Source organism: Ornithorhynchus anatinus, chromosome 19 (genome assembly GCF_004115215.2).
Source record: "Ornithorhynchus anatinus isolate Pmale09 chromosome 19, mOrnAna1.pri.v4, whole genome shotgun sequence".
Taxonomy (NCBI): Eukaryota; Metazoa; Chordata; class Mammalia; order Monotremata; family Ornithorhynchidae; genus Ornithorhynchus; species Ornithorhynchus anatinus.
The window spans coordinates 32,289,539-32,316,533 of NC_041746.1; the positions used below are offsets into that span (position 1 = coordinate 32,289,539).

General features: G+C 39.3%; 1 protein-coding gene across 3 annotated transcripts in view; it reads left to right on the top strand.

Annotated features, from left to right (window-relative positions):
• The window catches only part of GRIK2 (glutamate ionotropic receptor kainate type subunit 2), a 299,192-nt gene that overhangs the window by 238,785 nt on the left and 33,412 nt on the right, over positions 1 to 26,995 (top strand). For all 3 annotated transcript variants that reach the window (XR_003753682.2, XM_029047234.2, XM_029047235.2), the window contains one exon: positions 1,977 to 2,194. Coding sequence is in view for 2 of the 3 variants with exons in the window: in XM_029047234.2 (XP_028903067.1) it covers positions 1,977 to 2,194 (218 nt within the window). In the remaining variant the exon portion in view is untranslated. The remainder of the gene's footprint in view (positions 1 to 1,976; positions 2,195 to 26,995) is intronic.

The following is a 26,995-nucleotide window of genomic DNA, read 5'->3' on the forward strand; positions in this document are numbered from 1 at the left end:
TTTCAATGTTGACTACCCACCAAGTGTAGGCCTAACACTGAAGTTCAACTAATTGATGATTTTTTTCGTAGTCCTTCAGTGTCCCTAGATACCATGCTGAAAGATATTAGAAAACCTATGTTTAGGTACATAAAAGATTTCTTTCACTTTGCTTGATCTATTTCTCACCGATCTGAAATAACCTAGCATACAACAGGATCTCAGGGGGAATAATCACAGTAATCATTTTCTAGGAATAAATAGCTTCATATGAATAACTATACAATAGGGAATGAACTGCTGGAGGGTACATGAGAGAGGAATCCATGTCTTTTTGGCTGACCTCACAATCCCCCAGGAATTAGTGGGATATAGTGCTGGACATGACGTTACCTTGAGTACATGACAGTCAGCCCCTAACCAGGCTCTGGGTTCACACACCTCGGAAGGTCTCTCTCTTTCTCTCTCTCTCTAAGTCCTTGGGTAAGATGTGAACTTACGTCTAACGTGTCCACAACGACGTTTCCTCCCCAGTCCTGTTTGAATTTATTGGTGATGGCGTTTTAAATGGGAAAACAGCAGTCAGAGCTGCTGGGCCACACGGGCAATACTTTAGTGGACTGGTGTCAAAGTGTCTGAGTCTCAGGGCCTAGGAGCAGCAACTCCGACCATCAGAAAGGTACTTTTCGACTTCTTTTCCTTACAGAGTTCTAGGCAGAGTCTGGAGCTGGAGTTGGCTGTCATGTCCAAGCCTAGGTGCTTTCGCTCTCTTTATATGAAACAGCGGGGGTAAGGTGAACTGCAGGGTAAGATGGGCTGTTTTGATTTAAACTGTCCATTTCTGAGACCACTTCTTAGGACAGGAATCACAACGTTGAAAGCAATCACCGATTGGAGATATGCTACCTCGCTGGACTGATTCATTACGATATGAGATTTATCTAAACAGTACTGTGTAATGGGGAATGAAATGGTCCATCTTTCCTTCATTCCTTTTTACCCAGCCACAACACAAAAAATTTTAATGAATTTATTGAGAAGCATAAAATGCTGTTCTGGCTGAATAATAAGATTATATAAAATACAATAATCCACTCTATATAGTTCTATAATAATTTAAATTTTGACCCCAGTTTCTATATGTCGTTTACATTTTTATAAACCCATATGTTACTTATAAGAAAAAATACACTTAATTTCAAGGATTAACTATGTTATAATATGAAATATAATTCTGTTTAAACAAGAATTGTATGTTTAGGAATTTAGAATTCTTTTCCCATGATAATCCAGTTAGACAACTTCACAATGATTTTGATAATAGTCCAAACTCTGGAGTCCCTTCCCTCTTGATGATCATGAGCAGACAACTCCAGCGATGAATTAGACACAAACTTCGCATATTCTGTCTATATTCCTAGGAGATTGAATTACTTTGTGTACTGTATACACATCTGTGGTTTTGGGTGTTGGAAGTTGAATTTATTTTTTTTTAGAAACTCTGTGGCTAAATAGGGTGATGGGAAAAGTTTCAATTATCCAACAAAATCAGTGAATCACAATGAATTGTTCTGAGAAGCATCAGGTTTTGGAGGTGTGGGTAGTTGAAATATTTCATGGGCTTTTATTACCAGGGGATGTTCTTGGAGTTTGGATATTTGGCCAATATTGGCACTGAGAAAAAGGTTCTTATGGAAACTCAATTTAAATAGCCTCTTTCTCATTTTTATTTGGAATATTGGAAACCATGAAGGCTATCTCACGGTGAAACTGAGGCTCCTGTTATTATATATTGATGCCCCCAAACTGCCCAAGAACTGGCTTGTAGTGGAATCAGTCCACTCCACCATTTTTCATTGTGACCTACATGCAATCTGTCACCTATAATGAACTTTTATTGCACAGTGATTCCCTTCCTGCCACTGTGACCTAAAGGGCCTAACTGTTGACTATTTTCTCTGTATTCGTTTCACCTTTTCCTCCCTGCTTTCTGTTAGGTTCTGAGCTCATGCCCAAAGCGCTGTCCACCAGGATAGTGGGAGGCATTTGGTGGTTTTTCACACTTATCATCATTTCTTCGTACACTGCTAACCTAGCCGCCTTTCTGACAGTGGAGCGCATGGAATCCCCCATAGACTCTGCTGATGATTTAGCTAAGCAGACCAAGATTGAGTATGGAGCGGTGGAAGATGGAGCAACCATGACCTTCTTCAAGGTAAGACTTTTTTTCTGAGCCTAGAAATGTTCATAAGACACAACCCTGAAAGACTGCACTAGAACAAAAATGTTATGACCTCTGCATTCTGATCAAGACTGCAGCCAGCAAGAATATGACCTAGTTTCTTGCCAACAATCAGCTGATGGGATATTGAAACGGTGAAGTAAATGGTCTGGAAAAGACATGAGTCATTCCTGTTTAGGACCTAAGCTCCTCCTTTTCCAGAATAACTGACGTGATTTTAATTGGTCTGTTTCCTTCTGAATATTCTTCAAAGCATCTGCAAAAGCACACCTGTTTTTGAGTTGGACTACTTTTAAAAGTTAAATAATAATAGCTGTTATTACTATGGCAAGATGAATATGGATGTGTAGGCTGGTCGGAGACAGGTCAAAGCATTTGGGGTAGCTCTTGGACCACTGAATAATCCCAGTGAGGAAACCCTCGGGGAACTGCTTCCCTTCTTGCTTTCTCCAGAAGGTAAATGGGCAGGAGAAGGCAACCCAAGTAGTACGACTTCATTTTTCCTATTTGGAGCAACCTGGGATCCTTCTTCTCATGCAAATAATTCCTCCTCTAGGCATTGCCCTGAGTGAGATCTTATAATAAAGGGGAAACTCATTACTGTGTTTGACCTGTGGGAGTTTGTGCAGTGAGATCTTATAATAAAGGGGAAGGTCATTACTGTGTTTGACATGTGGGAGTTTGTGGGGTGACAGGGCATTGAGGTTATGTCTGTAGGGAGCTGTTGCTATGCTCATTCCTGTCCAGTAGTTCTCTCCTTTGCTCTCCCCCTCTTGAATGAGACCAGTGGTGCCTAGAAAGTGTTTGAGGAATAGATGGGAGTTTGCATTATTAGCATTGGTAGAGTTTCCATCCATCAACTTGGCAAACACAGAGTGGACCAAATTGGCATTGCCTTCATTTTATAAGGAAAAAGGAAGCTCTCTCTGAAGAGAAGCATGTGTTTTCCTCCATCAGTTTATACAAGTCCTTGGGAATACATACGATGAGTGGTTATTTCTCATTCTGGAAGTTAGGGTTGCTTGGTCTATTGTCTGTGATGAAATGGTGTAGACAAAAAGGGCCAACTGGGCCTTGCCCAAATTGGAAACAAACAAGCAAGATGGAATCTATTTTATTTTCAGCTCATTTCTTACAAAACCTGACTTGAGCATCTCAAATATAAGTATATTTTTCTGTTTCTAAACTTCTACTGATCTCAAAGAGCTCCTCATTGATCCAAAAGTAAGATTTAATTTTGATTCCATCCTGGAACACTTATAAGCATTTCACTTAGTTATATTAAATGATTTTGGAATGTCTTCCACTGAATATGTTTGGAGGCAAAGCCAATAAAATTGATAAATGTGCCTAAACATTTAGAGCTGGCTTGATAAATGCAAAGTAATCCAATTAAAATAATTTGAAGGAAACCAGGAATCTCAGTTTTTAAAAGAATAGTAAATGAAGGATATAAAAAATGGAAAGAGACCTTTTGGTTCACTATGTGGTTGATTTGTGTCCTGGAACCATTCCAGAAAGTTTCAAATGGAAAATAACTAAATTTGTTATTCAGTCATTGGAGGAGAATATGGGTGCTTAATTTTATTTTTGTTTACTGGAAAATTTTTTTTGGTGTGTCTTTGTTATTAAGAAGCTCTGACAGATTTTCCAGAAGGAAGAATTCTTTCTCATTTTCCTTAGTATTTTCTGCTTCTTTTTCTTGTCATTTCTGCCTTAAATGCATCATTATCTTTCTCCTTTGGTTTCTATGTTTGTGTTTTAAACTAAGTTCACTCTTTACTGTGATTTTTGCCTCTCTCTTTGCATTATATATATCCCATATTCTTTATTTCCATGTCCCTAACAAAACTCTGCATATGTCCTGCCCAAAATCAGACTTGCTAATCTTTCCCTTCTTATAGTCTCTCTCCAAATTTCCTCTTTTGTGTGAAGCCTTCTGGAATGAGTACATCCCATAATAAAACCACACCCAGATTTAATTGTCTAGAAGGTCACATTCCATTATGGTGTTGACTGTATTGAGGTTGTTTGGAAAACATTCAAAGTTGCCAGGATTAGTGATTGCCTGTTCAGATAACCTGTGAGTCTCTGAATGATATCAGTTAGAAATTATAACTTGTGCCATGAATGTGGTACAGTTTTTCTAGCGGACACCGTGGTAAAACATGGAAGAGAAGGCAAGGATGCAGTCAATCTAAAACTTTAGCCAAAAGATGTTAGATGTTCAAATACTGTTGATAAGAATTGGAGAGAGACTAAATTTAACGTGATGGAATGAATTCTTGAGCTTTTTCTAATCTGTTAGAAATGACTAACAGTGATTTTAGGGTTTGTTGTTTTTTTTCCCCAAACCCACTCCCTGAAAAGACTATTTCATATAGGTAGTAGCATGAAAATTTACTTAAAATTGAATCTAATCTGATTTTTCAGTTCCATGCCAATACCATTAATGACTCTGACCTCTCCATGTTCTAAACAATATGATTTTCTTGTGTTTTGTTCTACTACATGAAATAGAAGTACTAGATTCCTGTTATATGAAATATGGGTTACGTGAAACAGCCCTTTATTTCTCCTATCCACCCTCTCCTCTGTGTCGATTATGAACTTGGCTGGGCATCCCTTAAGCACTTCAATACTCACTTCAGTCCCACAATACTTATGTAAATATTCTTATACTCTATTTTCCCTATCCTTAATCTGTTTTAATATCTGTCTCCCCCTGTGGACTGTAAGCTCGTTGGAGGCAGGGAACTCATCTATGATTCTGTTGTATTGCACTTTCCCAAGTGCTAATATTAGGGCTCTGCACATATTAAGTGCTTAGTAAAGTCCATTGATTGTTTGGAGACTCCTAGATACTTGCAGTTGAAAGTATAACCAGTGAGTCAAAGTGCCCTTCCGCCTATGTGCATAAAATGATTAGTTTTCATTGGCCTCCCTGACAGCTATCGAGTCAGTCTTGTTATTATATGGATGGACAAATTCTTCTGCCAATGAGATTCTGTTTAGCTGGGAGAAGTTGGTCCTGAGTCTCAACTTCCTGCCCAGTCCAAGATGGCATAACTTTTGGAGGTACTGTGGCCTAGTGGAAAAAAACATGGGACTGGGAGTCAGGAGACCCTGCTTCTAATGAATTAATCAATCAGTGGCATTTACCGAGTTTTTATTGTATATAGAGCACTGAACTAAGCACTTGGGAGAGTACAGTAGGTGTGATAGGCATGATTCCTACTCATAAGGAGCTTACAGTCTAGAGGGGCTCTGCCACTCTCCTGCTTTCTAGCTTAGATAAGTCATAGAACTTTTTCTGCCTCAGTTTCCTAATAGGAAAAATAGGGCTGACATACCTACTACTCTCTTTAGACTGTGATCCCTGCTTGCTTCAGGAACTGCATCATATCTAGTTATCTTATATTTACCACAGTGTTTGACACCTCGTAAGTGCTTCATACCATAATTATCATTTGTCCTAAGGAGCAGGGAATGAGAGGAAGAGATTAATGAGGGAGAGAGGTGACGTGGGTGAGGAAGAGTATTTCGGGAGAAATGGTAAAAAGAAATTCGAAAGGGAAAGACAGGGATAAAGGAGTAAAAGGCAAAAGTGGGGAGAACTCAACCTTTGATGCAGGAAACATGGAAAAGTATGAAAGGGAAGGAAAAGGAAATGAGATACAGAAAGATTAAGGACAGACCAGGGGAAGAAGAAAAAGGGTCAAGTGAATAGACAAAGAAAAAAAGAAGTCCAAGAAGGGATCTACTCAAGATCAGGATAGATTCGAGTAATCTAACATGTTCCTGATACCAAGGGGTAGAATGGGCATTTCTGCTGTGAATATATAATCTTTACACCACCCCAGTTAGTATCAGTAGTGGGGGGGATTAGTAATATTTTCCTGAATGCAAGGATGGGGACCTAGTTTTCAGTTAATAAGGCTCTATTATTCATGGCAGGAAATGGTTTTATTATGCTGATATCCTCCACTAGACTATAAACTACTTGACGGAAGAAATTAGGTCTAATGCTATTGTATTCTGTACATAGTAGGCACTTATCAAGTACCATTGATGGATTGATGTGCAAGAGAACAGGTTTTAAAGTACCTTTAGTCCTCTGTTCTAGAAAAATGCTGTTCAACTATTGGAGAAAAAGGTAAACATTGATTTTGAATGAAAAATAAATTATTTCATATTTTCCCCAGTGAATTAATCCATAATCATAACCTTATCATATGATATTTAGTAATAATAGTAAGGAGAAACATTTCTGTTCCCACAGCTTCGCTCCCCCTTTTGGGGGAAGCTCAAAATGCTTTATAAATTCCAGCTCATTAATCTTCACAACATTTCCCTAAGGAAGGTAGGAGGCAATTAACATTATCCTCATTTAATAGATGAGGAAATTGGGCCACAGAGAGGTTAAGTGACTTATTAATTATGAAAGCAGTCAGCAAAGAGCTTATATTTTTAACAATGTGAGCAATACCCAAGAATTCCTATCACAACCATATTGAACAGGCTAAAATTCATCTGTCTTGTTGGTTCATTCACAGGATCCCATTTTTTGATCATGTTAAAGTTTTGAACACATTTATCTTAGAGTGCGGGGTAAATGTAGCCCAGCGTATGCCATATCATCTGCTACATTTTTGTCTCTTCTCTGTCCAATGTGTTTTTAAAAGTTAAATTCAGTTAAGATGCCAGGTGTTAGGTTTTGAAGCCGATTACATGAGTAAAACATAGTTTGCATATTGGAGTTGATCTGGGAAAAGCCAGTGCAGAGGAACTTGAAAATGAAGGGGCTAAAGTCAAGTAAGTCAGTCAACTGAAAGGACAGAATTCGTCAAGGTGGTTTGAAAAGTTGAATAAACTGAATGACCTGTAAAATACCAAGGCTTATTTTTCCCTATTACCTATTCTTTTTCTGATGCAGGTGCCTCAAGGCTCACCATCCGCTTAGTCCATTTTAAATACCGGATTTCTCTTTTCCTCTCAAGGACATATTCTAAATGTACTTTATTTTTTTGTCTCTCCCACCTCAAACCCCTACTCATGGTATCCCCTCTTCTTGGGGAAGCAGTGTAGCCAAGTGGAAAGAGCAAGGGCTTGGGAGTCAGAGGTCAAGAGTTCTAATGTTGGCTCTGCCACTTGTCAGCTGTGTGGCTTTGGGCAAGTCACTTAACTTCTCTGTGCCTCAGTTACCTCATCTAAATGGGGATTAAGATTATGAGCCCCATGTGGGACAACCTGATTATCAGTGCTTAGAACAGTGCTTAGCACATAGTAAGTGCTTGACAAATACCATCATCATCATCATCTTCATTTGGGGATTCCTTACCCCTTTAAATCTACCAAACTACAGCAACAAAGTCCTCCAAAACTTCCACCTTCCGTGTTTTCCCCTCAATCCCCCAATCACATCAAGCTATCAACCATCTTTAGCTCATATATATTTATTTCCACTCTCAGCATTTTTAATATTTACATTCACTTATATATTTCCACCTTCCATATGCTTGTATTTAATAATTACATCTGTCTTCCTCCTCCTATTTTTAACATAAGATTTGTTTCTCCCCATTATCAATCAATAATATCAATCGTGGGCATGCTTACTTTGGGCAGAGCCTTTGGGACAGAGAATGATACAACAGAATTAGTAGGCATGATCTTTGTCATCATGGACCTTACAGCCTAGTTTACGATTAGACTGTAAGCCCGTCAATGGGCAGGGACTGTCTCTATCTGTTGCCGATTTGTACATTCCAAGCCCTTAGTACAGTGCTCTGCATATAGTAAGCACTCAATAAATACTATTGAATGAATTAGATGGTGAGGGCAGGGACCAAGATTGATGCTTCTGGTGTACTCTCCCCAGGACTAAATACAGTGATTGGCACACTGTAGGCCTGTAATAAAGACCACCAATAGATAAGTACTGTTGAGCAAATTGTTTCCAAAAAGGGCAAGATTACTGGACTGTTCCAGCTAATCAGTGGGAAATTCTTGGTGAATTTTTCGAAGATAGTTGATCCATCCCTTCCAACTTTGTGCTAGCCCAGGAAGATATTTCAGGTTTTCAACGCACAGCAACTGTTAAAATCTTAGTATCTCTTCTGCTCCTCTTTTGAACAGAGCTAACTTAATGACACTCCTCTTTCTAATAGATCCTTATTACAGAGATAGATGTGATTTTACACTCAGAAAGAAATATTGTTTTTGTTAGCTGTGAGTCCAGACTTTAATTAAGAAATAAATACCAAGTTTTAAGGAAGAGTTTATTTCTCTTTCCCCCTGAAATTTTAAGCCGAGGTGTTGAGGCTGCAGTGATGCAGATTAGTGTAAACAGATTATGAAGCAGTCCTAACATCCTTAGTCCCTAGCTGCTAATTTGAAACTTTTGGGGGGTTGTTTCCTAGCAGAAAGGTGCAGTCTGTCAATTTATCATTATCAATGGTATTTACTGAGCACTTACTGTGGGCAGAGCACTGTACTAAGAGCTTGCTAGAGTACAAGAGAGTTGGAAGACATGTTTCCTGACCACAACAAGCTTGGATTTTATGTCATTTACATTTATTATGATGTGTTGGAATATAATCTTATATTTTAATGTTTCTATTTTATTTTTCTATTGGAAATATTTTAGGGGACTAAAAATGACATTAGTCATTCTGGTCTTTTTTTCTTTTTGTCATTTAAAACAAGTACACACACACATACCCACAAAAAAAAACCAGGGTCTTTAAATAATTGCCATATAAATTATTTAAATATCAGGTAAGGAGAGCCTGTTGCATGAATTTTTGCAGACAGTGCATTTCAGAAGGTTGTGTGATTCGAAATACATGTTAACAGGTGCATATTTTTGTAACAGTATATCAGCAAAAGTCTATTACAGGTTTCAATCAGTCACTTATATGTGCCCTCCACAGTCTAGTTTGATTTGTTTTTCATGAACAAGGGATGTATGAACCCACTTCAGCAATGTCCATTTGCATAACTGAAGTGGAGAGTGGGCAGTTTTGGCACAAAGGGCACAACCCCTTCCTTCATGCCACACACAACTTATTGTACAGTCAACCCATCAGATGTTTATTGCAAGAATTTGCATAAGGCCTATACAGATACAGGAAACCATTGGCCATTTTACTCTAGTCCCTGAACAAGAAATAAAATGGTGCCATTGAGTATTGCTGCCTCATCAGACCCTGGTTTAGCATGCCAAGTTGCAGCAATCAATGGTGAAACAGCAGATGTGAAGGTTAGTTGGCATCAAAACATATGAGGGGTAAACTTTCCTATGGGAAAGAGAGTGCTTCGTTCCGCTTTACATAGGCTAAGAACATCGGTTCTCTCAAGCTGTCAGAAAATTAAAATTCGATGGACTTTATTACCCCAGCTCTGCCACAGTGAATCCAATAGTTAAAAAGTTAGTGGGAACTCCATTTTGGGAATTACAGGAAATGATTAGCACTTACTAATATTTAAACCTGAATGGAGCAAGTGGCCATACTAAAGTGTCTTAGGAGCAGAGGAACAATCCCTCATCAGTTTTCCATGCATTTTGTGGGTGCATTTTAATCAAGGAAAGAAGTAGAGTAGTATTCTTTATGGAAGCATGGGAAGTTGAACATTCTGCAGCACTAAACCCCAGTGCTTTGTAAAAATAAATTTTTCTTCCTCAGATTGGGCCTGGGCTGTTGATGGTATTTGTTTTGAAGGGACTGGTGACTGAAATACTGCATGCCTTACTTACATCAAAAGGTTTACCTTCAGAGACAGTGGTCTACAAGGAATAAAAAAACCTGGAATTCAGTTAATTTAGTGATTGGGAACTGGCACTAAGATAATGGATGGTAGTTGTCAGAATAGGCTTTTCCGCCATCAGACAGATAGCATTCTTGAGGATGATTCAAGGCATTGGCAAAGATTTAAGTAGGGCAGACAGATTAATGAAAAAATTGGAGAGAAAACAAATGAAAAAAGGCTTCATGCATGAATATGCCAACAGCTACATTTTAACTGTAGAATAATCACATTTTTATTATTTCAAGACTAGAACAGTTTGAACCAAGTCTGTGGCTTTTCTTTTTTCTGTGTCTGCAAACGATAAAAATGGATAAGCTTCTTTGGGTGGAAAAAGATTTGACATCTCTCTTTCAGCGTAGGTGAAAAAAGTTGTCTGAAGCATATAGCCCACATTCCATCATTGAATCTCATTAGAGATTGCACTTATAATAATGATGATATTTGTTAAGCGCTTACTATGTGCTAGGCACTTATTGGCATTACAGAGGGTGTGGCAGTTTTAGGATATGGTGAGTCACTTTCCTGCTCCTTGCTAGGATGAGGAGGAGAATAGTATTTATGACTGCTCACTGGGGAGTGCAGTACACTGCACTAAGAGCTTGGCAAATTACAACACAGAGAAGTGGCCCTATCTCTGTCCACAAGGCACTTGGATTGGAATGCACATTTGTACAGAGATACAGTCCCTCAGGCTTTAGATGGACTCACATTCCAAAGCGAAAAACAAAACAAAAACTTGCAGTTCATCCAAGACCATGTGTCCAGCTCCTATGCTGTTTCTCTCTCTCCACCCATTCCCACTCCTTTGTAGAATCTTTCCCTTGGCCAGGTATTCATTCCAGGTCCTCCAGTAAACTGAGTCTGACTTGGTGATTCTGTTCTTTTTCCTTTGCTTTTCAAAATACACCATCAGCAGCACAGTTCAATTTGTGGTTGTTTTGGCTGACTTGAGCATTGCATGCTATCTGTTAGACTTGTTCTCTCACCTTATCATAATGCATAATGATGTTTACAAGCATGCTCCCGCTGCCATCAATGCTTTCAGTTGTGTCTGGAGACAAGACAAAGCTGTTTTCCCTCTGGCAGCTAGGAAGATGCAAGGAGAAGCTCTGGCATTCTGTCATTCTCCAGTTTTATACCAAATATTCCTGTAACCTCAATGAGCGCAGCCACGGGCAATTTACACATTGCATAAATCATCATTCAACTTTTACGTCTGCTTTCTTTTTGTTTCCACAAAGTGTTATAAAAAGACTTCAGAGATGTTGAAAGGCTATGGGTATTTACACCCTGGATGTATTTGTTTTGCTTCTGAATTAGTGTTAAAAACAAAAAAGCATAAACAATAAACCAAGTGGAACCAGCCAAATCTAAGCAAACATGGAAACAATGCAAAACAGAAAGTTGAGTGTTGGCAGCATTTCAACCACTGAGATTTTACAGGAGTGGACAGGACAATGTCCATAAATACTTCTTGGCTTTAGTTCAGTACCTTAATGATCCGGCTCTACACCCTTATCTTCAAAATGATCAGTTATATGATCCTTGCATTCCATGAGCTGGGGAATCAGAACACAGAAACACACTGATGAAGAATTTTGGGAAAGTTGTGGGTTATATTTTACTGAGACTAAAATGATTTGCCTTATTTGGGGTTGAGTTCCCAAATAAATTTTATGAAATTCATACACCCACTTCCATATTAAAATGTCCTTTAAGTAAACAATAGTTCAGTTTTGGCAGAGAAAAACTCCTACAGTTTCTAAAAGTTCATGAATAATGCCCCTGTTTATTATTATCCTATTGTATATGACAGGAAAATTCCCTATTTTCCCAATTAGGTGAAAAGGTTTGATTATCACTATAGGTACAGATCTCATTTATTAAATATTGTAATTAAAATTAATTACAAAATATTAAAAATATTATTTTCACTTTAGGCTCCAAATGTTTTCTTGTACTTCATTTTATTTTATTTCAGAAACAATGAAGACTAGATTATTATATTAATTTTCTTTCATATTCCCCCCAGTCCCTAGTACAGAATAGGGCCTTAATAAATACCAATATTACTATTATTGTTATTTCTCTGGAAATTGGCAATTGCAGTGGAGCAGGATATTATAAAATTGTGATCATTTCAAAGCTGATCTATTTGGGATATAACAAAGTGAACCAAATACAAGAACATGGATCCTTTAAATAGGGGTCCTGAGTTGATGGAAGAGGAGGTGTGTTTACAAAAAATTGGCTTTAAGCCCTTGTTTCCTCCAGCAAAAATAAATATAGAAATGAATTAATAGGCAGCTAATCCTGAAATTCCCCAGTTCACACCCGCCAGTCCACTGCTCTCCCCATTTTATGAGTCCTCTGGAAATCCCTCTTCCTCCAAAAGTTCTACCCCACTTAATCTCCTCCTCCAGATTGGCTCATCCCAATTATCCCCTCAACACTTCTACCCCAGCACAGCAGTTATTCCCTCAAACTTCCCATATGTAGCACTTTTATGCATAATCATTCACAAATTTGAATGTTTAGACACTTGCTTTTCTGCATGTCCATCTTTCCATACCCTCCTACCTGTACATCATTTGTATTGCTCCCCTCACAGCACCAGATTATTAAGATCTTTGAGGGTAGGTATTGTGAATTCTATTACACTTTCCCAAGTGCATAATACATAAGTGCCCAGTAAAACCACTGAAATCCCATTATCAGCCACTTTGAGTCCTCTAACCCTCATTTCCTTTTCTCCCATTCCCTTCTGCATTGCCCTGATTTGCTCCCTTTATTCACCTCCACCCCAATCCCACAACACATATATACATATCTGTAATATATTTTTTCATATTAATAATGTTGGTATTTAAGCACTTACTATGTGCACAGCACTGTTATAAGCACTGGGGTAGATACAGGGTAATCAGGTTGTCCCACGTGAGGCTCACAGTCTTCATCCCCATTTTGCAGATGAGGTCACTGAGGCACAGAGAAGTTAAGTAACTTGCCCACAGTCACACAGCTGACAAGTGGCAGAGACGGGATTTGAATCCATGATCTCAGACTCCCAAGCCCGGGCTCTTTCCACTGAGCCATGCTGCTTCTCATAATGCTTCTTATAATCTTCTCATATTAATGTCAATCTCCTACATCTAGACTGTAAGCTTAATGTGGACAGGAAAGTGTGTGTATTATATTGTTATATTGTACTTTCCCAAGACCTGACTACAGTGCTCTGCACACAGTAGGCACTCAATAAATACCGGTGATTGAGGTTCTGTTCTTCCTTGAAAGAAACAGCAAAAAGACATACTACAAACATTTATGCCAACCCACCTTAGGCTCCAATAAGTATCCAAAGATTTACTTTCAAAATTATAACTTTTGTCAGAAATGGGCTAGGTCTGCACAAGAGAGACCATTTGTGGGAACTATTTTTCCGAGGGAAATATCCATTTTTGACCTAGATCTTTTAGGGATACAAATGTAATTATGGGCAGGGAACATCTATACTAACTCTTTTTTTAAAAATGGCATTTGTTAAGTGCTTACTATTTTCCAGGCAGTGTATTAAGCACTGAGATAGATACATGATAATCAGGTTGGACACACTCCATGTCCCAAATGGGGTTCACAGTTTTAATCCCCATTTTACAGATGATGTCACTGAGGCCCAGAGAAGTTAAGTGACTTGCCCAGTGTCACACAGCAGACAAGTGGTGGAGCTGGGATTAGAACCCAGGTTCTTCTGACTCCCAGACCATCAATTGATCAATTGAAGGTGTCATATTTTGTCGGTTAGAGACCAGTGGATAATCATAATGTTACTGAATCTCTGCAGTGCTTTCCCTACTGAAGAGGCCATCCAAAGATCCATTATCCGAGACCTCTGTCCATCGGATAGCCTGCACTTACTAATTGCCTTTCTTCATTTGCTCTGTAGGACAACAACCAGGCTGCTTTGTCAGACAACCATTCCCTAACTATGTTGTAGCCAAAATATGTAGTGAAAACATATGCTGTGGCAGAACAATGTGGTCTAGTGGAAAGAGCACAGGGCAGGGAATAAAGAGATCTATCTTCCACTCTGTTCCCTGCCCTGATGGAGCTTGCAAGTTTAAGTGACACAAAAATTACTTTCAGCTAGCAGAACAAGAATGAAGGTTGCAGAAGACCATGAAGACCATAGGAAAGGAAGTCCAGGGATCCTTCCATCCTGTGAGTTCACACATAGCATTCAGAAAACATCGCCCCCAGGAGCTCCTCATCTGATGATATCCTTGTGAAACTTTAGAATGCAGTGGATGACATATATTGATTTGTTGGTTTCCAGGTGGGCAGTGCCCTTTCAAAAGAAACTGCAGGCACCAGGTTTCACATAACAATTAGAGGAAACCCAACAGTGTCTCACTATGAGTTTTCAAAGCTGAGAGCACAGAAGCAATTGCTTTTGGTGCCTATGATGATCAAGCAGGAGATTTTGAAAGATCACATGTAGAAGAAAGAGATTCCTTTGCGGTTGTTCACAGAATATTTAAGGTAGAAGTTTCTTGATTGAAAGAGAAGCAATGTAACCTAGTGGAAAGAGTAAGGCAATCGGGGGACCTGGGTTCCAACTTCAATTCTGCCACTTGTCGGCTGTGTGACCTCAAAGAAGTCACTTGACTTCCATGGGCCTCAGTTTCCTCATCTGATAATGGTGATTCAGTACCTATTTTCCCTCCTTCTTAGACTGTGAGCCCCATGTGAAACAGGCACTCTGTCTGAACTAATTATCTTGTATCTACCAGAGCACTAAATACAGTGCTTGGCACAGAGGAAGTATTTAACAAATACCATCATTATTATTATTATTATTATTACTACTATTAATAATCACAAAAGTATGTCACTTCTCTTTAAGTTCACAGACATGTAATCAATGGATGATCTTTTCCTATACATCAAGTTATTGAGTTCTTGTAGAATCCCACACTAGTAAACAGGCCAAGACTGCATCCCTTCACAGTAGTTTCTTCCTACCTTGTACTGTTGTCTATTCAGGTAGAAAAACCCTAATTCCACTGTGATGCTCCGGCCAAAATGCTTAGTGAAAACATAGAGAAGCAGCATGGCTTAATGTATAGAGCATGGGTCTGGGAGTCGGAAAGACCTGGGTTATAATCCCAGCTTCATTACATGTCTGCTGTGTGACTTTGGGCAAGTCACTTAAGTTCTCTGGGCCTCAGTAACCTCATCTGTAAAAAATGGAGATGAAAACTGTGAGCCCCTTGTGAGACAGGGACTGTGTCCAACCTGATTTACTTGAATCTACGCAAATACAGCAGTGCTTGGCACAAAGTAGGTGCTTAACAAATACCATAATTATCACTATTATTATTAGTAGTAGTAGTAGTTCCTGGTAGCAATATGTAATAGTTTGAGGCATTTGTATCATAAGTCATTTCAGATATTTATTAAACACATTATGCTAAGTCCCGGGGTAGGTGCAAGATAATCAATCATGTTTATTGAGCACTTACTGTTTACAGAGCACTATACTAAGCTCTTGGGAGAGTACAGTATAACAGAGTTAGCAGACACGTTCTTTGACCCACACCGTCACTCACACCTAACAGAGAGGGGAAACTGAGAGACTTGGAGAAGGTAAGTGACAGGGTCAAAAAGCATTGGCAGAGCCAAAACTAGAACCTGGATCTTTTGACTTACAGGCCCATCCTCATTCCACGATGTCATGCTGCCCTCTGTCTCAGCTCATATTTCCTCCCTTTTATTCTCAGATCGTTCTTCTTAAAGCTAAATAACCTGTTGCACTTGATTTTCTTAGAAGGCTCTGTCAATTAATCACTGGTATTTACTGTGCACATACTCTGTGCAGAGTCTCTGCACTGCTTCACAACAGCCTTCTGCCATTTTTGTTTTTGAACTCCCTCTCAGAACACCTTTCCAGTCCTTATGATTGCCTTTCCAGGACTATGTTCCCACTGAAAATATGCTTGAAGACAAATACAAAAAAATTAAATAAATCAAGCTTTCACTTAGTTGCATTCACATGAATGCAGCCGGAAGTAATTTCAGTTTCACTATAAGACCAGAATATGCATTTAAATAAATTTGTAGGTATACAATAAATACCACTGATTGAGTGAAAAACACTAAACTAAGTGCTAAGGAGAGTACAACACTAAGGAAGCAGTGAGGTCTAGTGGATATAGCACAGGCTTGGGAGTCAGAAAGACCTGGATTCTAATTACAGCTCCACCACTTGACTTGCTGTGAGATGTTGGGCAAGACACTTTACTTCTCTGTGCCTCAGTTACCTCATCTGTAAATTGGAGATTGAGGCTTTGAGCCCCATGTGGGATATAGACAGTGTCAAAGCTGATTAGGTAGTACCTACTCCAGAGCTTAGTGAAGTGCCTGACACATAACAGCTTAACAAATACCAGAAAAAAAACAAACAAAAAAAATCAGAAAAAATGAAACAAATCAAAATAAAATAAACAAGATTCATGTTCCCTGCCCTCAAGGAGCTTACAGCCTATTAATGATTTTTCTGTCTGTCCCCACCATTAGACTGAAAACTTCCTACATTTCTCACTTTTAATGGCTAGAACTTTCCTGACTATAAGATAACACTTATGTATTTCCACCTATCCTTAGCACTTATGCATATTTTCCTATTTAGAAGTTTGGAATAACTTGCCTAGATACACTGCTTATTCATGCATTTCACCCTGTCGTAGTCTTGCTTTCTCCAAATGTGTCCTTGATCTTATTCCTGCTCCCACTATTTGTTAATACTTTGTGCCTGCCTGCCTCTCCCATCAAACTGTAGTTTCTGGAGGGTGGGGAAAATGTGTTTTGTTATTGTACTCTCCAAAGCACGCATTGATTCTGCACAGAAAAGGTGCTCAGCATGCACCGCTGCTTGGTTGATTGAATAATACAGAATGTCGTCAATACATCTATCAGTTTTAATGTCTTGGGGAAAGCATATCACTGATATATGTGTGTCACAGAGTAATTCCCATTTAAAAAACAACAAAAAACCCTACACCATGAATGACTTAAGGTTTAGAAAAGGTGGTGTGATTAAGAGCTTGGGACTGAATCAGGAGGCCCAGGTTCTAATCCCAGCTCTGCCATTAGCTGCTGTGTGATCTTGGACAAGTCACAGCCTCTCTGGGCCTTTCTTACAGGTAAAATAGGGATGATAAAACATAAACCCTGGGTGGGTCAAAGAATAAATCCAATTTGCTAACTTTATATTTACCCCAGCATTTTGCACAGAGTAAGAATTTAATAAATGTCACAATTGCTTTTTATTGAAATTCAAACAAGGTCTCTTGTCAACCATCAAAAAACAACACATTTCCATCTATGATGAGGTGACATTCAAGGCTAGTAGGTACGCCTCTCTGGTATTTATATTTTGATTCTATAAGAAATGTCATTTATGCAAGAAAAGGTTGATTAGGGAACTGGAAAGTCCTGTTACATTGTCATTCACAGGCTGTCAGGGAGATCCCCAAACCTATCATTTAATTCTGATGGACAGCTAGTGGTGGTTCACCTCCATCTCATTTTTTTTCCCTTTGGAAAATTGCTCACTTTCAGCTCATGATCTAGCCAGTATCTGTGTATCACAGTCTTGAGGGAGTCTGGCAGGTTCTGACAGATAGAAGTTGGCAAATCAGAGTCTGTAAGAGAGCTGAGTCTTCCCTCTGATGCCCCGTGGCCCTGTGTGGTGGCTGCTTCTGCCATGATTCCAATTATTGGGAAGCACATGCTGAAACGAAGCAGGATGCCAGCACAGATAGCTTGATTAAACAAGCGGATCACTCTTGAAACTGGGAGCTTTGCAAGACTAGAAGAAATATATATATATATATATATGTACATATATATAATATGAGTATGGCTATCTAATTTGATAAGTTTACCACAGTATCATTTATGATTATCATCAAATATTGAGCACCTAGAAAAGTATGAGTACTGAGTTTCTTTTCCCCACATTTTGCATTTGGCAGTTATCACTGTGTTGAGACAGACATAAGTATGCTTTTTCTCCCAGCTCCTCAGGGGAGAGCTGCCTGACAAGTTTGAAATGGGAGAGAGTGGGAGGAGGAGGACTTGGAGAAAGTGGTGGAGGAAGAGGAGAAGGGACTTCCATAGAGGGTTGCATATACTGTCTTTGCTTCCAACACACCTGCACACTTCCATTGTAGGCAAAGCATCTATAAATGTGGTGATTGCTTAGTCCTGGCATGGCCACTTTCTATAACTGTGTATGGGGACATCTGTCCAGAATACACTGATTTTTAGCTGGTCTCTTCCCTGAACTGATTTAGAGTAATGACAGTACTGAAAGTGCTGCCTAGTTCCTCTGTGGACTGTTAGCTCCTTTGGGTAGAGATTGTGACTCCAACTCTAAGCCATTAATCAATCATATTTACTGAGTGTTTACAATGGAGAAGCAGGATAGTCTAGTGGATAGAACACAGGCCTTGGAGTCAGAAGGACCAGGGTTCTAAATCCCGGCTCTGTCACTTCTCTGCTGTGTGACCTTGGGCAAGTCACTTAACTTCTCTGTGCTTTAGTTACCTCATCTGTAACCTCATGGGGATGAAGACTGTGAGCCCCATATGAGACAGGGAACTGTGTCCAACCTATTTAGCTTGTATCTACCCAGCACTTAGAACAGTGCTTGACATATAGTAAGTGCTTAACAACTACCTTTATTATTAATATAAATGTGTGCAGACTACTGTGCGAAGCACTTGGAAGAGTACACTCTAACAGAGTTGGTAGATGTATTTCCTGCCCCTTGGGAGCATAGAGTCTAGAAGAGACACAGTTTATTGCACACCCAAACATTACAATGTTCTGCTTAGAGTAAATGCTCAACAAACACTATTGGTCAATTTATGACCAAAATTGTACCAGAAGCCTTTATGTTTGATGCTTTATCGTTTTGGTGTTTATTGTTTCGTCTCACCTCAGATAGAGTCTTGCCTATCTTCACATAGATAGAGAAGGGCCTGGGAGTCAGAAGGACCTGAGTTCTAATTATGGCTCTGCCCCTTGTTTGCTGTGTGACCTTGGGCAAGTCACTTCACTTCTCTGGGCTTCAGTTACCTCATCTGTAAAATGGGGATTAAGACTGTGAGTCCCATGTGGGACAGGGACTGTGTCCAACCTGATTAACTTGTATCTACCCCAGTGCTTAGAACAATGTTTGGTGCATAGTAAGTGCTTAACAAGTATCATAATAATTATTATTATTACCTCCTGCTGCTCAGGCTCACAGCCTGCAAGCGGTGCCTGTGACCATAGGCACCAGGAATGGTCTGGAGCAAGAGGAAGAGTCAGAGGGCCTGCCGATTGATCCATGTCATTTACTGAGCGCATACACTGTGCAGAGCATTGTAGAAGGGCTTGAGTGAGTACAATACAAAACACTTGGACTAGTTTTAGATTTTGAGTCCCACATCAGGCAGGGACTCTGTCCAGATTATCTTGTATCTATGCTAATACCTAGTCTAGTGCTCTGCACCTAGGAAGCAATTAACAAATACAGCAATATTATTATGTGTCAAGCACTATATTAAGTACTCAGGTAGATTCAAGATAATCAGATGAAACATTGTGCCTATCTCAGTGGAACTCACAGCCTAAAAAGGAGGTATTTAGCCCCCGTTTTACAAATGAGGAAACAAGCATAGAGAAGTGAAAGGATTTGCCCAAGAACCCGCAGCAGGCAAGTGGCAGAGCCAGGATTAGATCTCAGATCTCCTGACTTCCACTAGGCCATGCAAGTTCTCAATTGAATCTTCAGTTGGAATTTATGTTAGTGGATTGAAAACATTTATATATAGACAAGATATCCAGGCTTCTGTCACAATGCCACCAATATTGGTATGAGATCCTGGCTCCACTTACTAAATGGCACTTTCTTTTCCATATTAAATTCCACCCTAGACAAAGTTCCACATGAGGCAAGAAAAATAGGTAGCAAAATAACTAAGTGTCCTAAAGTAGTTCAATTTGAATGCCCTCTGAGGTTTGCAATTTCGGCTCAGCCTGTGGCAAATGGGCAGGGTGTTCATTTGGAGATTTCAGGTCAGATCGCTGTCATAGAGTAGAATGGCTTATTTTTTCTAGACAGATGAACAGGATCAAAAGTTTCGCTTTCCCCGTGTTCTCTTCATGAACCTTCATCTTTTTGGTACCCACAAAAATTATGATCCTACATCTTCTTAGAGGTTAAGGGTTCTCTGCACATCACAGGCCTCTCACTCCACTAATGAGACAAGTTTCCCCTAATGTACCCTAATCTTATTCTAGAGAGCAAAAAAAGCCTGTTCAATTTCCAAGACTGTATCAAACCTGTGGCTAAGGCTGTCATCAGGGGTAGCAGATGTGATGGTGGTTTTAATGACAAAAATACAGGCTGGCTAGGAAATTTACTTGGGACCATTTCTGCAATTCATGTAATATTTTCCCAGGAACAGAAAATGTAGTTTCTCTCTCAGATAGCCTGACCTGGATGGACCCTCCTGATCTCAATGAGACGGAAAGCTATTTTGTTAGCTTTGAAGGAGGTTACAATATGCAATATTCCCAAACCTATTTTCCTCTACAGTACCTCTTCATTTTCTCATGCAGGGAATGCCCTTGCCTGAGATTTTAAAATCTTTCTCACTTTTTTTTTTGGAAAATCCTGAAAAATAAAATGGCTTTTTTTTTTTTAAGAACATGCTCAAAATCCATTCCTGATGAAATATCCAAAGTATCTAATGTTGAGAAAAATGTACTGTGCCCCTAAAAAAAGGTAATGAGTAAACAGTTTACACAAATATAAAAAGGAAGATTGAATTGTGTACGGTATTTGAATTTTCATTAGCATTTTTTAACAAACTAAACAACCAAGAGCTAAAGGTCAATAGAACAATTTAATACTAGGATATGATGTAAATCTACTTTAATACCAGTGCTTTTGCTCTAGGACCATTGGAGCTCAGATATTAAAGTTCCCTACGAATAGTAATTAATGTACTCTAGGCAAACACTCACATGGTACGTTTGGACAGATTTACAGGTTATCAAAGTTAAAGGCAGATTGACTACCCAAGTGCAGGAATTTTGTTCTACATCGGGCAGTAGCTCAATTTAACATGTGATTTAAGTGGAATCCCAGCTAGATTGCCAATTTATGTTAGATTGCAAATGCCCTTAAATGCAGGGAATGTGTCTTTTACCTCTCTGTAGTTTCCCAACCTCCTAGCAAATTGCTCTGTACATGGATCAGGCAATGCTCCATCAGTGCTCTATCAGTCCATCAGTATTATTTATTGAGCACCATCTGTGCTTGAATGATTGATTGCGCACCAAACTCTGACTCAGCCCTGTAGCTCTGATCCAGGCTCCTCCATTTCCCTGATGTGAAACCTAGGGAAAATCATTAAACTTCTCTGTGCCTCTGTTTCCTTACCTGTAAAATGGGGCTAACATACCTGTTCTCGCTCTTGCTTAGACTGTGAGCTTCATGTGAGTCAGAAACTATATCTAATCTGCTTGGATAGTATCTACCCAAGTCCTTAGCACAGGGATTGGTGCATAGTTAGCACTTATCAATGACCATAATTATTATTATAGGGGGACACATGGAGAAGGAGGGAGGAGAGAAGAAAATAGGAAGAGGAGGTAGCCATAGTGGATAATTTTACAATTTTTTTCATGGTAATTGTTAATCACATATGTGCCAGGAATGGTACTATGCACTGGGGTATATGCAAGCTAACCAGGTTGGACACAGGTCATGTCCCACAAGGAACTCACATTCTTAATCCCCATTTTACAGATACTGTAACTGAGGCACAGAGAAGTTAAGTGATTTGCCCAATGTCTCACAGCAGAGAAGTAATAGAACCGAGTCCTTTTTACTCCCAGACCTGTGCTCTAACCGCTAGGTCATGCTTCTTTTGGAACATTATGTTGGGTTTTACATTTCAGTTTTTTGCAGTCGTCCTCAGGTGCTGTTGAGGTGCAAATCAACTGTGGATTTGCTGGTTGACTGTTCCAACAGCAATAGGTAGATTGTAGGGATATGAACAGTAGTCAAATCATATTCCCATCCAAAGAATTATTTTCTATTTGAAATCCATAGAGGTTGAGGTTTTTTACCTCTCTCCCACCCTAACCACGAGAATTTTTTTTTTTGCCCATAAATGCTATCTTACTTGATTTTTCAAGTACCTAGCTATCTTCTGAAATTGACAAATGGAAACAAACAGAGCTATAACTAGAAAACCTTGGCAACTTCTGTCTGGAAGGACATATTCTACTTAAAAGCCGTGGGATTGGAAGCCTCTGGGAAAATGGTACCGAACTGTGCTACTGCTCAATGAGAAAAACCCAGACCGTTTTCATTGTGCATTATGTCTTTAGAATTTGGAATAATTACAGAGGATACATGGTTTCATTTTCCTTTTAAATGATACATCCTCGGGTTATTTCATTTGACCTTTACAGCCATAACAAATGTATTTTATTTTCCAGCTGTCATTACTCTCTTCCCCCTCTTTTCTTCATTCATTTCTTCCATTAGCTTTTGCTTTCGTTTCCCAGTAATGATGGCATTGATTCCCCTTCTGTCTAGGAGTTCAAAACCTATGGGCCCCTATTTATAGATTCAAGACTCATAACCAGTTACCTTGGAAACTCCTTAAAGAGCATTTTTTCTCTCCTCCTGTTTCCATCAAATCACAAAACTGCTTTCTTTTCCCCTTCTCTGTGGCTCTAAAGATCAGGGTGTAACTGCACTGGCATGCTCACTTTCCTAATCTCTGAGTCTTCATTCTCTCAGCTAATTGAAACAACATTGAACATTATTGTCTTCTCATTTCCATCCACTTTCAGAATATGAATGCATTTTTAACAGAAAGTTAGGTTTCCTTCTAAGAGTCTAGTCTGTAAATGGGTAGTATCTTGCTGTTCTACTGTCCCCATAAATGGCAGGCAGTATCTAACCTGACATTTTACTGTCCGTAACTGTGCGTCGGCACTGAGAAAAATAATTACTTTTTTTGTATTTTATTTAAATTTAAAGAAAAGTGAAAAAACCACCAAATTCCCATCTACAGATAGAAAGTACTCCTTCCTCACATGAATAAAAAATCCTCCCTGGTCATATACACTTAACTTTGTGATTCTATTTATAGGTTTATAGTTACATAAATGACACTTGCTCCCTCACTTAAAGGAAAATAATGAAATTGGAAGATACTGAAGATTTCATTCACTTATAAGTTATCTTACAGGGATAGATGCAGAATTTGGAGGGTACAGACAAAATATAGTAATATAACAGACTCAATCCCTGCCCACAATGAGCTTACAGGTTAGAGGGGGAGACACTGATATAAATGAAATTATAGATATATACCTAAGAGCTGTGGGGCTGGTAGGGAAGGGTGTCCAGAATTGGATATCATTGGTTTGATATATTATAGACATCATGTCTTGAGCAATCTTGCACTACATAAAATCTACACTGTCACACAGCAAGCAACTGGGAGAGATGGGATTAGAGCCCAGGTTTGTCAACTCCCAGGCCCATGCTTTTTCCACTAGGTTATGCTGCTTCTCAAGCCTCAGATTCAGTAGGCCAGACCTGGCCCTGCAGTTACCTCCATGATAGAAATGCAGAAATGGGAAGGACACAAGATCCGTGTATCCTCCTAGGTCTCCTGTCTCTGGGATTGTACTCAGAATGAGACTTCCTTTTCCCCAACCAAGCGAAAGACTTAAGAAAATCTACCCTAATATGCCCCCCAGCTAAACCTGTGATGACAAACAACAATTACATGGACTGCTTTCAGGAATGCAAATTTGGAGCAGGTAATGCACACACACATACACACACACACACACATACACAAACGGAATTATTAATAATGGTTTCCTGTGGACAGCGTCAGTCTGGCTCTAGAAGTTGTGTACAAAGCTGTGTCACTTTTGTACATTGAATTTCTCTGAATTTCATGACACTGCTGAAAGTGCCTGATTTATTTGTTGACAAAATAACTACCATAAATTACTTGATAAATTAGTGTTAATCAAAGAAGAACACACACCCAGCAGAAAAGCCCATGCCTCGTCAATCTGTCCATGACAGGAGGAGATGCTTAATCATGGCCTGATGTGAAAGTAGAGTAATTGAGCCCAAGAAGGTTAAATTCATATTCGACCTTTCATTAGCTTCTCCCTCATCCCTCGATTCTTTGAGTAAATAGATTGCCTTGTGTTCTTAAAGTAAAATGGGCAGCACACTATTCTATTGCTCGAGTTCCTGGAATTGCTTAGATAAAAGCCTGGTTAAAGGGAGAAATAAGATTGCTATAAGCTTCTTGTCAGCTTCCAGCAAATTCATACATATCAAAAAAAGTTCAAAGAAAAAATAACAAAGGGCAAAAATAATGAGCTGGTCAAGCCAAATGCTTAATGCATTTCTACTTTGGGCATTAATCACATTGTATGAGTGTGTGGTCAAAGCAGCCGGGTTCATAGGGGAGTATTTGGGTGAAAGCAAAGGAGAAATCTTAGCCAATGACTAAAAAAAAACAGATTGGAAATTTTTAAAGTGAGACATAAAGGTCAGAAAATCAGATTCAGAGTGCTGAGGCACAGTGGGCAAGTTTTAATGAATCCTCAGTTGAGCTTTTTAAGACAAGTACTCAGAACTCAAATATCTAGATAAACCAAACCTCCTTTTTTAATCAATGGGAAAGAGATGGAATATTCTTCACATCAAACGGAATTATGGAACTTGCTTCTACTCAGGGAATTTGAGTTTCTTTAGGTTGATTGAAGTAGCTTTCTTCAAAACAAAGAAGGGGTTTAAAGTACCTGTGGTCGTGTCAGCAGGTATTTCAGGCACTTCTTTATCATGCCAGAGTGAGGCTAAATCGACACACATTCAGTTCATATAGATTGCAAGTCTGCTGGTTGTTGGATGAGTCCAAAGAAATACCTGAGGGAATGTGATTGATATCAAAGAGTAAGTTCCTTGAAGGCAGAAGAAACACTCTGAAGATATATTACAGCATAAAATCTGATCTGATCATTCAACCTTTCAGCTAACTCAGCCTGCATGCAGCAATCAGGAAGGGAATGGCCCCAATAATATTAGTGGTATCTGTTATGCGCTTATTATGTGTCAGGCACTGTACTAAGTGCTGGGGTGGACACAAGGAAACGGGAATGGACACAGTCCCTGTCTTACATGGGGCTCATATTCTCCATTTCTTTTAAAGATGAGGTAACTGAGGCATAGAGAAGTGAAGTGACTTGCCCAAAGTCACACAGCAGACAAGTGGTGGAGCAAGGATTAGAACTCATGACCTTCTGACTCCCAGGCCTGTGGGAGAGATAGAGATCCACTATACCATGCTGCTTAAAGATGACTCTTCAGGAAGTCTGTAAGCTCTCTGTGCTCAGGGACTGTCTCTCCCAACTCTCTCTCAAGCACTTAGTACAGTGCACTGCACACATTAAGCCCTCAATAAAGAGCATCGATCAATTGACTGCACAAAGTACATGTGCAAAAGTTGCAATTGATTGACTAGAAGCAGAAAAAAATAAATCCACTCATATTTCTGGCAAACTCCATGTTCAGGAAAACTTGTGTTAGAGTACATTCTCCTTGCCCCAACACCTTGCATGGGTTCCCAAAATTTCTTCCAAGCCAGCAGTTTGTTGTAGCTGAACAGACTCACCCTCTCACATAAGCATTCCATAATTGCTTAACAACATTCTTGGCAAAAAGAGTAGTGAAAACATACATAAAGGCAGAATTTTGGGTGACCTGGTCCCATAGATTAATATTTAGCATGGCAGAGCTTTGCAGCAGATCATCATGGCCAAGAAATCAAACTCAGGGCTGGCAGGGGACTTACATGGGGGTAATTAGAGAAACACTTGAGTTTGTAAATGGCTGTCACCTTGATATAAGCCTCCAGAGCCCTCACCTTGTAGAGGCTTGAGCTGTGTATCTATGACTTTCTGAGCCTCCGGTATAATATTGCCAAGGTAAGAGGATGACATAATAGATATTGGCTTTGTTTTTCTGAAAATGATTTTTGGTGATGCAAAGGATTGGCCTGGCAGCCTGGAACAGAAGTTTTGTCCTCTTCATGAACGGTGCTATTTGACAGTGTATGACCACTTGCTTCAGAGAGAGTAAAATCTGGCATGTTTCTCCCTGGATATGCATTTCCTAAATACAGCAACTCCTCAAGGACATTCATGGAAATTCACTGAGTTGGGGTCAGGAGAGTTCTGGGATGACCAGGCTCATTCAGTCAGTGGTATTTATTGAATGTCAAGCATTCTACTAAGCACCTGGATGCATAAAATAGAAGCAAGACAATGCCACCTGGCATCGAGGAGCTTACAATCTAATGGGGAAGGGAAATGGACTTTTTTTGCATAAAAAGGAATAAGGATATAGTGGAATCAGTACAACAAATATCAGGATGAAAAAAAGTAAATAATTGAAAATACAAGTAAAAAAACACATAGGTCCATAAGGGATTCAGGTTCCATTTAACATCCACAAACATGCCTGCCTTAAAGAAGACTGAGAGAAATTACGTCGATATGCAGCTCTGGCTCCCTCCATGGGTGATGGAAAGGAGATCAGAAATGATGTTGTCCTGGTTTTACTTTAGCTGCCTGAATTAATCAATAGAATGCACAATGTGTATTTGGAACAAGAATTTGGGAGAATACAATATAAATTGTAGATATAATCCCTGCTCTCAAGGATTTTACAGTTAACTCCGATGTTTACTGTCTTTTCTACCCTATTTGATCAATCAGTGGTACTTATTGAGCACATACTGTTTGCAGAGCACTGTACGAAGTGCTTGGGAGAGTATAGTACAATAGAGT